This window comes from Carassius gibelio, chromosome B16, assembly GCF_023724105.1.
Source record: "Carassius gibelio isolate Cgi1373 ecotype wild population from Czech Republic chromosome B16, carGib1.2-hapl.c, whole genome shotgun sequence".
Taxonomy (NCBI): domain Eukaryota; kingdom Metazoa; phylum Chordata; class Actinopteri; order Cypriniformes; family Cyprinidae; genus Carassius; species Carassius gibelio.
Genome location: NC_068411.1, coordinates 2,277,254 through 2,293,349, shown reverse-complemented (window position 1 = coordinate 2,293,349; position 16,096 = coordinate 2,277,254). Strand labels below are relative to the sequence as shown.

Below are 16,096 nucleotides of genomic sequence, written 5' to 3'. Positions count from 1 at the left end.
AGCTCCGGAGTCGATAATTGCTGTTAATGAGATGGACAGTTCTTCAGTTTTCAAGGTAAGGGGAAGTTTGAAAGATTGATTAGTGAAGTCGACGAAAGGAATGTTCTCCTTTACATACCAGTTCTGCCTGAAGTTCATTGTTGAGGCTTCTCTGGAACACGGCTTTTAGAGAAACATCATTCCACCCACCCAGCTGTTCTGTTTCCTTGTGACATTTGCAGTAGTTGAGTTGATATATCCTTGCCCCCTGCGGGATATTCAAATACTTCTTGAAGTTGTTGCAGGAAATATTCAAAGGATCGTCTGAATCGCATGTCAGTATCCCAAACAGCTGCAGCCCAGTCAATCGCCTTTCCAGACAACAAGGACATCATGACGGCACATTTCTTTTCGTCAGAGTTAAATTTGTCTTCCTGGTTGTTGAAATAAATCTGCACTTGACAAACAAAGCCACTACATCGATTAGCAGAACCATCAAATTTATCGAGTAGTGCAAAACTCACCGGTCACTAGGCATGGTTGATGGAAGTGACTGGATGTAGCCCAATAAGTGCTCATTGACTGCTTGAAGTTTAACCAACTGATCTTGGTACCCCTTTAATACTTCACTTTGATAAGCGAACGCTGCTTACATGTTAGTAACTTCTGCTGGATTCAGTTGAGGCTAAGTATTCTGTAATGACGAGGCTCAGGCAGTATGATAATCCATTTACAAGAGTTTATTAAAGGAAGATCTTACAATCAGAGTCGTGAAACCAGGCAAAGTGTCAGTACCATAATGGCAGTCCGTTTTTTCAACATGCACAGGGGTAATCCAGTAGGCAGAGACGAGTAGGCAGGCAAACAGGTCAAACACAAACATCAGTCAAATCATGCAGTAAATCCAATGGGGCAATCCAAGAGACGTGAACGAGGAAACCGGAGGAATTATAAACAAACAAGCAGTCAGAATAATCTAGGAAAGCACTCGGTAAGGCAGGTAAACTGGCAATACTTCGCAGTGAAGTAACATGCTGACTAGGGCTGGGATAAACGATTATTTTTTAAACGATTAATCTAGCGATTTTTTTTTTTGATGTATCAATTAATCTAACGATTAATTTTTTCAGACCGTTTCGATTTCGATTATCTCCCCATTAATTGACTACTAGCAATTTATACGTGTTGATTTACATATCTGAATGAAAAAAAAATGAATTCCTTAACATTGCAATATGTTTATTGCTCTTAAAATTACAAAATAAAAGACTGACTAAGAATGCATTACTTTGCACTTGTATAGAGATAGCATTCAGTAAAACCTTGAAGCCTTGAAAACACATAGCTTATTGAAACAAGCTTACTGAACACATAGGGCCTAGCTTACTGAAAAAAAGTTCTTCTGTCAGATGAAAATAACAACAACTTGATGTCTAGCATTCAATAAAAAAGGTCACCCAAAATACTTGTTTAGAGCAATTGAAAGAATACAGTAACCAATGTAAACTTGAGGGCTTTAAGCTAATACAAAAAGAGCTTTTCCAAAAAAAAAAAAAAAAAAAAAAAAATTAACAGTGGGAGCCAGCAGCCTGTCATGGAGAAAAAAAAGTTGATTAATATGCACAAGGGAGAGAGAGAGCAAAAAGCGCTTGTGTTGTTTGAAGTTTGTTTGTGCGCGCGCGCAGCCAGGGCTCTCTCTCGTAAGCGCCCTGTCAGGCGCAGCAGTCATTCTATTCTACATCACTCACCGATCAAATAAGCCGCCAAAAAAAAAAAAAAGATCAATGCAGAAAAACCCCTGGATTGGTTATATAACGTTGGACAGAATTTGATCCGGTTATCGCGCATATTCAGCACACATAAGGTAAACGTTTTGCAAACGTTTTTTAGAGAAATAAAAACAGGTCGACGAATCGATGCACATATTTTGTGTCAACGTATTTTTTGCGTCGACTTCATCGATGACCTCGACGCATTGTCCCAGCCCTAATGCTGACTCGTGTTAAATAGTCCCAAACAGGAAATGACTGTAGAAGCAGAGGGAGCGGTGAACAGTCAATACTCAGATGAGAGCTCCCTCTGCTGGCGTGGCATTACATCTGGCTAACTCCCGCAAAACTTTATAGACTCCATTTAACCATATGAACCCAACAAGTGAACTTTTCAAAAGAAACCAAATCGCAATTATTAGTAGTGTATGGACTAGGACAAAGATAGAAAAATAAATCTTGATACATTACCATTGCAGAAGGATAAAAATGATTTACATTTAACAATGATGCCTTACAAGCCAATTAAACTTTGAAAAATCCAGGAAATCCTGAAATGATGTCACCTATGATAGGAAGTACATAAAAACAGACTATAGAAAGGCCTTGGCAGATTATATGAAAGTATGATGAAATGATTAGTCATGTGTATAATGTGTATTGGGAAAACTTTAGTGTTTGAGCATAGCAACAAAACGTGTCAGTTTATGTTAATGCTCTTATTCAGAGGATGCTTGTGTAGAAATAGACAGTGAAGACCTCTTAGCAGAATGGTCTATGTCAGAGGAGAGATGTAAGTCATAATACTTACCCCATTCCCGTACAAAGCATTCAGGAATTGATGTAGATAGACGCGAATGAAACGATGGCTGAATAAACAAAGATGAAAGCATATAATTAAGAAAACAAATACTTTTAGTGTGCTAAACATAGCATATTTTTACAGAAATGAATAATGCGAGCAACAATCTTTCAGTATAAAAGATTGTAGCCTTTATTAACAAGCCTTAAAATGCCTCGTTACAAACGAGTTGTTCCAAAAATCGTATGCATTAATTTGATCAACATCTTAATGATGTAGTGCGAGTTTGCTAGATAAGCACAAAACGCCCAGTGCTTTATCTTGAACGTGTGAGTATATAACCTCGCAGAGAATAAAATTAATGCCCAAGCACCACAAGTGAAAAGAAACAAAACTGATACTTATAATTCTGTAGACTGATGAAGAGATGGGGGCTAGATGCTAGCCTTGTTTCTGTCTGCATGTCTGGAGAGACTATATTCTTGCAGGTTCACGTGAGCGTACAGTTGAAATATCTTGTTGATTGAGACCTAAGCAGCGCGGAAGCGACAGCTCCACTGTTGCTACGGGTTGCTTTTCCTGTCTTCGGGTTGAGGTGACCCCACTAATGTCATATTTAGCCTTTGGAATGTGAATTATATCGGGGAACCCCCTTTTTGAAACGCGTTTCAAAAAGTTTTTAGCAGTAATTGGCAGTTTTGAGAAAACCTAGCAAACCTGGAGAGCACTCGGAACTCCCCAATGTTTCACATCCTCTGCTGAGAAAACTCTGAAGCCTGTATATCATTCAACACAATAGGATGTGAGTAGTGCACTTTTATATCCCTCGTATTGAGAGCTGATTGGCTAGACCTTAATTGGAATGTGACGTGGCATTAAGTCTTCCTAGTAGAACTTGCGTTTATGCTTTCATTTCTTTCATGATTTAACAGGATGGGACACTTAATTTTTCTCTTAGGATCAGATAGCTTGCAGCTTTTTTTCCCTTAATAAATTAAATCATCATTTAAAAACTGCATTTTGTATTTATTTGCATTATCTTTGTGTAATATAACAATTGATTTTGATGATCTTAATCTTTTAAAGGGTTTGTTCACCTAGAAATAAAAATTTGCCTGTGTTTTACCTCTGTGTTTATCAATCATTGTAGTGCACATCTGTGATAAAACATGCCTCACACGATTCCAGGGGGCCTCCTGTGGCGAATCCATATTTTTCTTACAACAACACATGTATTCGCTACAGGAGGCCTTTATTCATTCCCCGGAGCCATGTGAGGCACGTTTTTATTATTATTATGAGCTGATCTCACAATCATCAAGACTCTCAGGAATAGCATAAATAAATTGAAAAATAAATATTTGATGTGACCATTTTGCATTTAAAACAGGTTTTGTCCTAGGTTCACTTGTACATAGTTGTTCAGGTATAAAGTTTCAGTATAGGTTTCTTCAAGTGTCTTGGAGATGCTGGCACAATCCTTTTTAAGGAATGCATGAATGAATGAATGCATGATTTTTTTTATATATTTAGAAATATAATCTGACTGGGTTATCTGAAATCTAGCCTTTGATCAGTTGATATGTACACATCATAAACTAAAATTGTCTCCAATTGTTTACAGGACATGTTCTACCATTTCATCGCTTTGCTGTTTTATTTTGGTGCATTTTTGCTGGAAGCTACAGTTTCATCTGCGGGTGCATATGCAAACAGCACCTGCATACGCAGGCCCCATGGCAATATAATAACATTTCTGGACTACAGAGAATATACCATTAATGTTGCTGCTGCGGTGAGTTGTTAACACTACCTTTCTTTTCTCTTCATTTTCATTGATTTTCATTTTTTCATTGATTGATTTTGTGAATTTTCACATTCAACCACTGAAGATTTTGTTATATACAGAGAACACACTGAACAGACAATAAAAATAAATAAACTAATTAATAAAACAAACAAAAAAAAAAATTTAAATAAATTGTACAAATAAATTAAAATATGCAGTAGAACATCCAGAACACAATCATAGTCTATAGTTTCCACTCTAAGAGTATGCAATTATTTCAGAATATTGTATTATGAAGATGACTTTGTAAAGCTCCCAACATGTGAAAAGAAATAAAACCCCAAAACACCATCAATGTATCATTAAAGTGGTCCATATGACTTGTATAATATATTAGAAGTCCAGTGCAAAAGTAAAAAAAAAGTACCTGGCCAAAAACATACTTGAGTAAGAGTAAAAAAGTATGACTAAATTATACTCAAGAATTAAAAAAGTAGAGGTAACCCTAAAAAAAAACAACAACAACCTTAAAGTAGATTCTTGTTCCATAATTTTGAACCATATTCTCAATGCAAAGTAAATTTGCTTAAACATAGATTGCATGTTTTGTTTTTTTTTTAAATACAAAAGTTTGATTAAAGGGAGAAAACAAAGCAATGGCATAATAATAATGGCAAACACATCTATTTAATGCAACAACAAAAATTAAAATGCAGCACAGTGGAATATATATAAAAAAAATGTGTAAATAATAATTTACACCTTAATGTCATCCCATATTTATACTTTCTTTCTTCAGTTGAACACAATCTAACAGTTTTAGAAACATAAATAATCCACCTTTCTGGATGTAATGCAAGTGTAAGGTATCTCCAAAGATGATGCTTCAAAAGTATACAAAGAGAAGACAACAGTAATCCAAATAACCCCTGCTTATGTCTTCTTAAGTGGAACAATAGGCATATATGTATGAAACCTACAATTATTATTATTATTATTATTATTATTATTATTATTATTATTATTATTTTAAACTTTACCATTGTATTCACTTTTTTTTTTTTTATGGACTGATTGTTTGTGTTCATCTGAAGAAATCATACATCTGGGATGGCATGAGGGTGAGTAAATTATCAGTGAATTGTAATTTTGGAGTGGAGTATCCCTCTATAAATATAAATATATTCCAGACAGAATATAAGAGCCTGTGATAAACAATAGTGATAAACCATTCGTTTTAAGCTGAATTTAAGTGCCTGCCATTTTGATTTGGATATGTTGAAAAATTACTTTTTCTATCTCCTCCTAGACCGGTTGTCTGAATTTCACCAAATGCATCTTCAGAACATACTAACAAAAAGATATCAAAAGCTTTTTGATAGACCAAACCACATTGCAATAACGCATCAATTAAATTGTTGGATTCAAAACTGCATCAGAGACTGTATCTCTGCCCAGCTTTGACATACTGACACCAAATCTTGTATGTGCCATTGTCACCGCCCACTAACCATTCCAAACCAGTTTGGTAACAGCACCACATATTGGTCAAAAATTATAATCCGTTCATATTAAGACATTAACCATTAATAATACATTTCGATAAAATGTGAATAACTTTTTTTTTGAAAATGATCTTAAAATATGCATTGGGTCATGCAGAGAAAATAGATATCAATATTGAATTTAATGTCCGCCTTTCTGATTTATGTTTAAAAACTATTTTTGTAAATTCTCCTATACCATTTATCTGACTTGAATAAGATAATCTTCAGACCATGTTGACAAAAAGTTATGTATTTTTTGTCTATATACAAAACGTATTGTAAAGCACAGCAAACATACTTAAGGCATAATGCTAAAACGACATTTTACCTAATAAAGAACATGCCACATCGATTTGATAAAGTGATGACCCATAATTTTAAGCTTGCAGCTGTTATTATGATGATGATGATGATGATGATGATGATGATGATGATGATGATGATGATTATTATTATTATTATTATTATTATTATTATTATTATTATTATGAACTAAAAGTGTCTTCCCTGGCTAGTGTCTGGCCAACTAGAACCATAAGTTGTACACCAAATTTTGCAGGATGGTCCCAAATATCCCAAGGTGCACACACACACATACCCACACATTTTTTCTAAATTGCAGATGGACTAAAACGTACTAATGTTCACAGTATAAGAAATCTAATGAGATTTCTATTGAGAGATGAATGAATCATACTAATGTTGTCCAAAAGAGCGAGGCATATCACATAGTTTATAGTCTGTGTAAATGGTATAATAGATTAACTAAGCATAACATTTATTATAGTTTTATAAAGTTTAATAAAGGCTAAAACAAAGCTTCTAAAGAAATCTGTGATTTCTAAAATATCTTCATATTTGTTTATATATTGTGATTTCAGAGAACATTTGTAAAGTTGTCTTTTGTCAGACATAATTGCATATATTGCGTTCCAGTTAAAATGAAGAGACAATATCATTTTTCTATTGATATATGGTATGTAAAATAATGCTTCCATAGAAAGAAATCTAGACCTACTCATATTATGTTTGAAAAGTGACGTGGCCATTGTAAAATAACTGTAGCCTATCCTCTACATGAGGTGTTTCCCAGCGGGTACCTTGATATAAATTCGATGTCAAATATTTGTCAGTGATCACGATGCTGTAACATAATTTTAAATTCAGTTTGGACAGCATTTTTTTCCAGTGATAACTGGGTGAAAATAAGACTGAAATTGGTTTAATTTATATGTGGGCCAATATGTTTGATATTCAATTTACATCAAATCTACGTCATTATAAGTTTTTGACATCAGTTGGATTTGCATATTTAACCTTTTTTATATACATTTTGATGTCGATTTGATGTGTTTTCAACATCAATTGCCAAATAAATATTAGAAATTGAAATAATATTTTACAATAGTATTGTTCTGTATATTTTCTAATGATTGATTGAATGACTGATTTGGAAGGGTTCAGTCATGTCCTTACTATATCCTACCATTACCATCAATCTTCTAAAGCAGAAGTTTATATATATATATTATTATTATTATTTATTTTTATTTTTTTGCCATGCTTAAAGCAATTATAAATAAATAAATAAATAAATACAATTATGTTAGACTTGCAGTATGAAAATAATAGTGTTATTAATTAAAAAAAAAGTGTTATTATAATAGTATTCTTTTCTTTCTCCACAGATATTTTCATTTATAGTGACTTTGTGTTATGGCTGTAGCATGTTCATGGGCTTCAGGAGATGGAGAAAATAACACACAAAAATGAAGCATATGTAACCAATTCATAACACAATATCAAATGTAAACTGTGCTTTTATGGACATTAAATAAGGTGATTATGGTTTACCACAATGTCTCTGGGGACTTTAGTCACATCCAAATAAAGATTAATTTTATGATTTGTTGTCTTGTTTTTATTATATTAATGTATATAAACACTTCACTCTTTCCACATTTTGTTACAATACCGCATCCTGTTTCTACTTATCATCCTTAAGATGTTTCTACTGGAGTGCACCTGTGGTAAATTCAGTTGATTATTAATGATTTGGAAAGGCTAAAACTCCTGTCTATATAAGGTCCCACAGTTAACAGCATGTCAGAGCAAAAACCAAGCCATGAAGTCCAAGGAATTCTGTAGACCTTAGAGACAGGATTCTATCAAGGCACAGATCTGGGGAAGGGTAAAGAAAAAATTCTGCAGCATCGAAGGTTTACAAAAGCATGTAGTCTCTGTTACCCTAAATGGAAAAAGTTTGAAAGAACAAAGACTCTTCCTAAAGCTGGCCTCATGCCCAAACTAAGCAATTGGTGGAGAAGGGCCTTTTGTAAACTGCTACAAGATTCTTTGGTCTGGTTGAACCTCAATTTTAAGCATCATGTTTGAAGGACACTAGGCACTTTTCATGATCTGCAGAGAACCATCCCAAACGTAAAGTGTGATGTTAGCAGCATCATAGTGTAGCTGTTTTTCAGCAGCAGGGACAGAGGGACTTGTCAGAGTAGAAGAAAATATCAATGGACCAAAAATTCAAGATAGCTGTAATGTAAACCTAGTCCAGAGTAGACATGTGTCGTTATTCGGTAATGCAATATATCATGGTAATTAATATGTGGGCACTTCTAAATACCATGAATAATTATATATTATTATTATTATTTTTTTTTTTTTTGAATTTGGAATGCATTTTAAAAATACTATTCCCATCAACTTGTCAACATGCACAAACACAGCTGTATGCTGCTTGAAAGAGTGTGTGTGCTCTGATGTAAACAAGCACGCATGAGAAGCACATGGGGAACACATGAGAGATGTGCTAAATGAAAGCACATTCACTGTCTGACAGCAGATGGTGCTAATCTGCAGAAAAAAAGATGCATTTACTCTGGAAACCCCATAAATAAAGCATCCACACTACTTTCTAAAACAGCCATTCATATAAGTGTATTTGCTATGGTGTTCATCACAGTACTAAATACTTAAATATTTAGACTTAATATGCTATTTATTTTCAAACTTTTTTTTTTTTTTTTTTTTCAATCTGGAATACAACATTGATTCTTTATTGTTCGTTCACACTTTACATTAGGGCTTCATTAGTTAACATTAGTTAACATAAACTGCCAATTAAAAATTATTCTGATAATTCATTAATCTTAGGTATTCCAATATTTAATAACATGTTGTTAAAATCGAAAGTTGCAACTGTCATTTAATGAAGTAACATGAACTAAAAGTTTTTTTTTTTTTTTTTTTTTTTTTTTTACAAAGATTTATAACTTCTGTAGTAAATGTAGCTATTGCTCATTGTGAATGTTAATGCATTAACTAAGGTTAACTAATGAGGTCTTATTGTAAAGTGATACCTATGATATAGTTCTTTAATCTTTATAGTTCTTTAATCTGTGTAAAACTTTTAACCTTATATATTTTCTCTGTATTGCTTTATTGTATTTAAATGTTCAGTTTTGCTGTATTATGACCTGTAATGCTGTTATGCTGTATTATGACCACTAAATTACAATACCATGATAATACCGTATACCATGATAAAAGCATGAGCAATTAATTGCAACAGGAAAGTTTGATACCGGCATATCCCTAGTCCAGAGCATTCAGAACCTCAGACTGTACAAAGGTTCACCTTCCAACAGGACAATGACCCTAAACAAACAGCAAGAGTGGCCTATAGACATCTCTGTGAATGTCCTTGAGCGACCCAGCTACAGCCAGGGATTGAACACAATCATATATTTCTGGAGAAACCTGAAAATGCCCCCATCCAAATCGACAGATATCGAGAGGTGAAGAGGCGAGGAGAATGCCGAGCCGTAGACATGTTTAAAAATGATCGGGAGGTCAGGAAGTGCTCGTAAGGCCGGGCATACACTGTGCAATTTTCATCCGATTTTGAGCCGAATTCTGACTCGTGCAACTCTTTTTCGGGTCGGGCCAAATTTCAGCATTTTCGTGCCTCGTTTGTCGTGCAGTGTTCGTGCAGTGTACACGGGGATACGAAAGGCGATAAGCCTCTCCCGAAGTCAGAAATTTTGGTCACCTCTCGTGAGGTATCGCACTATTGAAGCACACAGAATTGCGCATATCACCAAAGCAGTGTGTTTATCCCGGGAAAGCTTGTTTATTCTGAAACAGCCACAAACATCCGGGTTCTGAGGGATCCTACATGTTGATTCGGTTGATTCCCCATGTATAGTGTGAGCAGTCAAATCGCAACTCGGCAAACGGACCGTACAGTGAGCGCACAAAAATTGTGAGCTTTGGCTTTACATCACATGCGATCTACCCGTACAGTGTGTACTTTAGCTGGACTCGAAATCATACGGTCTGAAGTGCAGTTGTGTCGTCATGTCATCATCAAATTCACTGATGACACAACGGTGATAGGCCTAATCACCAATAACGATGAGACGGCCTACAGAGAGGAGGCGAGCACCCTGACTAAATGGTGTCAGGAGAACCACCTCTCACTCAACATTGAAAAGACCAAGGAGCTGGTGGTTGATTTCAGGAGACAGAGCAGAGAACACACACCCATCACCATCGACAGGACACCTGTGGAGCGGGTAAGCAGATTTAAGTTCCTCTGCGTTAACATCAGCGAGGATCTCACCTGGTCTACACACACTGATGCAGTGCTGAAGAAGGCACACCAGCGCCTTTTCTTCCTGAGACAGCTGAGGAAGTTTTGAATGAGCCCCAACATCCTCAGAACATTCTACACCTGCACTGTGGATAGCATCCTGACGGGCTGCATCACTGCTTGATTTGGAAACAGCACTGCTGGCAACCGTAAAGCTCTGAAAAGAGTTGTGCGAACTGCCAGCCGTATTGTTGGAGGTGAGATGCCCTCCCTCCAGGACATCTACACCAGACGTTGCATAATAATAATAATAATAATAATTCCTTACATTTATATAGCGCTTTTCTAGACACTCAAAGTGCTTACATAGTCAGGGGGTATCTCCTCATCCACCACCAGTGTGCAGCATCCACCTGGATGATGTGACGGCAGCCATAGTGCGCCAGAACGCCCACCACACACCAACTTACTGGTGGAGAGGAGACAGAGTGATGAAGCCAATCAGCAGATATGGGGATTGTTAGGAGGCCATGATGGTCAGAGGCCAATGGGCGAATTGAGCCAGGATGCCGAGGTCACACCTCTATTCTTTTTGAAAGACGTCCTGGGATTTTTAATGACCACAGAGAGTCAGGACCTCGGTTTAACGTCTCACCCGAAGGACGGTGCTTGTTGACAGTATAGTGTCCCCATCACTACACTGGGGTGCTAGGACCCACACAGACCACAGGGTGAGCGCCCCCTGCTGGCCTCACAAGCACCCCTTCCAGCAGCAACCTAGTTTTCTCAGGAGGTCTCCCATCCAGGTACTGACCAGGCTCAGCCCTGCTTAGCTTCAGTGGGTAATCGGTCTTGGGCTGCAGGGTGATATGGCTGCCGGACGAATAAGGAAATCCTGGAGGATCATCAGTGACTTCAGCCACCCATCCCACGGACTGCTCTCTCTGCTGCCCTCAGGAAGACGTCTCCGTAGCATCTGATCACGCACTAGCCAACTGAGGGATATCTTTTTCCCTCAGGCTGTCAGACTAAAGAACTGCCAGAACTCATACACCCTTCAGCACCCTACAGCATACTCCCACAATATGGTATGTCACACACTGCACTTTAATGTTTACAGTTCAACACTGGACTATACGTTCACACTGCTTTTATTACAATAACCTACCTGTTGCCACCGATACCATCCGATGCACATCCATGACATTTCTGTATCCAGTTCACGTACACTCTGTTGCACCTTAGCATATTCTTATGCATGTATATGTTTACAGATTGCAGAACGTTTAGATTCTGTGTGAAGTGTACATTGTATAGTACATATTAGAGAAAAATGGTATCTGTGATGATTTCCAGTCAGGATTTAGACCATATCGTAGTACTGAGACTGTTCTCCTTAGAGTTACAAATGATCTGCTCTTATCATCTGATCGTGGTTGTATCTCTCTATTAGTTCTATTGGATTTTAGTGCTGCATTTGACACAATTGACCACAACATTCTTTTGCACAGACTTGAACACTTTGTTGGCATTAATGGAAGTGCATTAGCATGGTTTAAATAGTACTTGTATGACCGCCATCAATTTAGTAGCAGTGAATGAAGAGGTATCATATTGATCACAATTGCAGTATGGAGTACCTTAAGGCTCAGTACTAGGGGTGCTACTCTTCACGCTTTATATGTTACCCTTGGGAGATATCATCAGAAAACATGGTGTTAGCTTTCACTGTTATGCTGATGATACTCAGCTCTATATTTCTTCGCGGCCCGGTGAAACACACCAATTTGAAAAATGAATGGAATGCATAGTCGATATAAAAAACTGGATGACCAGTAATTTCTTACTGCTAAGTCCTCAAAAAAACGGAGGTGTTAATTATAGGACCTAAAAACTCTGCATGTAATAACCTAGAACACTGTCTAAGACTTGATGGCTTCTCTGTCATTGCTTCGTCATCAGTTAGGAACCTACGTGTGCTATTTGATAGCAATCTTTCCTTAGAAAGCCACATTTCTAGCATTTGTAAAACTGCATTTTTCCATCTCAAAAATGTATCTAAATTACGGCCTATGCTCTCAATGTCAAATGCATAAATGTTAATCCATGCATTTATGACCTCAAAGTTAGATTATTGTAATGCTTTATTGGGTGGTTGTTCTGCACGTTAAGTAAACAAATTACATCTAGTCCAAAATGCAGCAGCAAGAGTTCTTACTAGAATCAGGAAGTTTGACCATAGTATGAGCGAAGTATGAGCTCCTGTTACATTATAATCCTCCACGTCCGCTACATTCTCAAAATTCAGGCAATTTGATAATACCTAGAATATCAAAATCAACTGTGGGCGGCATATCCTTTTCCTACTTGGTGCCTAAACTCTGGAATAACCTATCTAACATTGTTCGAGAGGCAGACACACTCAAGCAGTTTAATGTCTTAAACTGCCGATCTTGTTACTGTGCTAATTAGTAGTGTTTTCACTATACTTTTGATGTTAATATCCAGTGCAGAGTTGATGTAAATGGCTCGTTTAGTGAACGCTTCCCATAACACCCGATGTGCTTTCTACATTATTAGAAGAATGGCATCTACACTAATATTAGTCTGTTTCTCTCTTATTCCGAAGTCACCGTAGCCACCAGATCCAGTCTGTATCCAGATCAGAGGGTCACTGCAGTCACCCAGATCGTTTTTTTTTTTTTTTTTTAAATAATAACATTACAAATGTTGGATGACAGCATGAATACCAATAATAATTAAAAAAAGACACAAAGGACACAAGGAAGGGTAACTTAAAGGAAACATACAATAAATATAAACCTCGACAGCCAATTAAAACACAGAATAATGCATCATCAATTTAAAACAATTCTTTTAGAACTTGTGCTGTAATACTCCAATAAGTGACCGTTTGTATTCTAGCCCCATTAATCCTTGCAATGCTGCGTTCTAAACAAGCAATATAATGAAAAGACAGCAGCCAGAATCTTCTAAGATCCATGTCAGGAGTGTACCATTGCTGTATAATTGTTTCTTTAGCAGCAGTGAAACCAGACATTAACAATCTTCTCTGAACTAAAGTAAAGTTGTATGAAGAATCATCATTCAACAACCTAAGACAAGGGTCGAGGTCAAACTGCAACTCTATGATATGTTTTAGTACTTGAACTACATGTTTCCAAAGGTTGGATATAACTGAACAGTCCCAAAACATAGGCAAAAAGGTACCTTTAGAGTTATTGTTACACAGACTGCAATTAGGATTTAAAGAGAGTTTCATCAAGTATCGCTTGTCAATCCACTGCCATTGAATATATAACTAAATGCGAACACACCTTTTAAGAACCAGGAAGGGTAAATGAAAGGTTGATTACCAGATAATAGGTGGGCATTATTCAAGAGAGGAGACTGACGTGATATTTTTTTAACGTGACCTGTAATCTTCCCTGCATTGAGCCAATCTTTTAAAGTAACTGAAATAATATTTCCGAACTTCTGATGTAAACTTATTGAGCCAACACCAGTAAAAGACAGATCTTGAAGTCTATGGGGAAGAACACGGTTAGACTCAATGCTTCTCCAGGGTACTTTAGAGTGAGTGTCCACCCAGTCACACATGGCCCTAATTTGGAAAGCAAAGTAGTAAAGCATTAAATTAGGAAGTGCAAGACCGCCATGCAGTTTTGCACGCTGTAATACCGGAAGGCTGACTCTAGGACGCTTGCCACCCCAGATGAATCTAGAGATTAATGAATTAATTTCTTTGAAAAAGTTTGGGGGAGGAAAACACGGGAGCATGAAAAATAAAAAGTTAACTCTAGGTAAAATGTTCATTTTAACCGTGCTGATTCTAGCTTGCATTGACATTTTAACGTTGTCCCACCTCTGTATTTCCTGCTTAATTTTCTGACTGATTTCGGAAAAATTTGTCTGAGCAATCTTAGACAAAGAATCAACAATTTTAATATCAAGATAGGTGCATGAATTAGCAAAGACAAGGCCACTAGGTAGAGATTCTGCTTTAGTAATGCTATTAAGTGCCATTAAGGATGACTTATCCCAGTTTATTTTATAACCAGACATAGTGCTAAAGGAGTTAAACAGACGCAAAACTTCTGGTAGAGAGGTATTTAAGTCTGAAAGATAGAGCATAATGTCATCGGCATATAATGAGATGTGGTGACGTGAGTTGTTAATAGTTATAGGTGTAACTGTTTGGCTTTGTCTAAATAAAATTGGTGACAAGGGACAACCTTGCCGACAACCTCTTTGAAGTAAGAAAGGTTGTGATTGACAGAGACCTGTTGATACGGAAGCAGAAGAACATTTATATAGCAATCGTATAATATTTAGGAGCTTAGAGCCAAATCCAAAACGCTCCAGAACAGCCCACAGATAATCCCATTCAAGCCTATCAAATGCTTTGAGAGCGTCCAGAGAGAAAATGGCAGAAGTAGCATTAGTGGTCTGAGCAGAATCAATAATGTGTAATAGTCGGCGCATGTTATCCGATGCTAAGCGGCCCTTCAAGAAGCCAGTCTGGTCATAGTGAATCAGATTGTCAATATATGGTTCCAATCTTAAAACCAATGCCTTGGCTAGGATCTTGACGTCGGCTGATATCAGAGATATTGGGTGATAACTAGAGCAACTTAGTGGATCTTTGTCTTTTTTAAGCAACAGGGTAATGATGGCAACATTTTGATCTATATGAAGTGTACCATGATCGATGGCATAATTCATGGACTTCAGAATCAGGGGGCCCACAATATCCCAGATAGCTTGGTAGAACTCTGGAGGAATTCCATCAGGGCCGGGAGATTTACCTTTCTGCAACAATTTAGCTGCAGTGTGGAGTTCCTCCAGTGTTAGAGGAGCATCCAGTAATTCTTGAGCAGATATTGGTAAAGTGGGAAGATTCAGCTGACTGAGAAAATGACTACATTCTCCTTTGTCAAGGCAGACCTCAGAAGAATACAACGTAGAGTAGAATGATCTAAACTCATCATTAACAGCCTTTGGGTCCGTAGTAATTTCACCAGAGTCAGTTTTAATAACATCAATGATGTTAGATTCGCACTCTTTGAGTTTCAGTGCAAGCAATCTGCTAGGCCTATCTGCATTAAAATAGGATTTTTGCCTTGTTCTATGAACGATAAACTCAGCTTTGCATATAGATAGAGAAGTATATTCTGCTTTCAATAAAAATAGCTCCTGATTAAGCTTATCGGAAAAAGCACTGGCCTGTTGATGATCTAGATTATTGATCTTTTTTTCTAGCTCCTCAAACCGTTTATTCCTAGAGGCCTTGACTTTGGCAGAGTATGAAATGCAATTACCCCTTAAAAAGCATTTTGTAACTTCCCACAGCGTCTGTGGATTATGGCAGTGGGAAATAATTTCCAAAAAAATAATTAATTCTTGTCTAAGTTGATCTAGGAAGGAGATGTCGTATAATAATGTAGTATTAAAGCACCATATATTGACTTTAGAGACTTTAGCACCTATAGTGATATTACAGATAACCGGTGAATGATCCGAAATCAAAATGGGCAAAATATCAATAGTACTGATGTATTGGACTAGAGAAGGATCAAC

The 16,096-nt window shown here is 36.8% G+C and overlaps 1 protein-coding gene across 1 annotated transcript in view; it reads left to right on the top strand.

Annotated features, from left to right (window-relative positions):
- mal2 (mal, T cell differentiation protein 2) overlaps window positions 1-7,802 on the top strand; it is a 58,341-nt gene extending 50,539 nt beyond the window's left edge. Inside the window, exons 3-4 of the mRNA XM_052577917.1 lie at window positions 4,175-4,345; window positions 7,575-7,802. Coding sequence (XP_052433877.1) covers window positions 4,175-4,345; window positions 7,575-7,646 — 243 coding nt within the window. The 3' untranslated portion in view covers window positions 7,647-7,802. The remainder of the gene's footprint in view (window positions 1-4,174; window positions 4,346-7,574) is intronic.
- The last annotated feature ends 8,294 nt before the right edge of the window (window positions 7,803-16,096 follow it).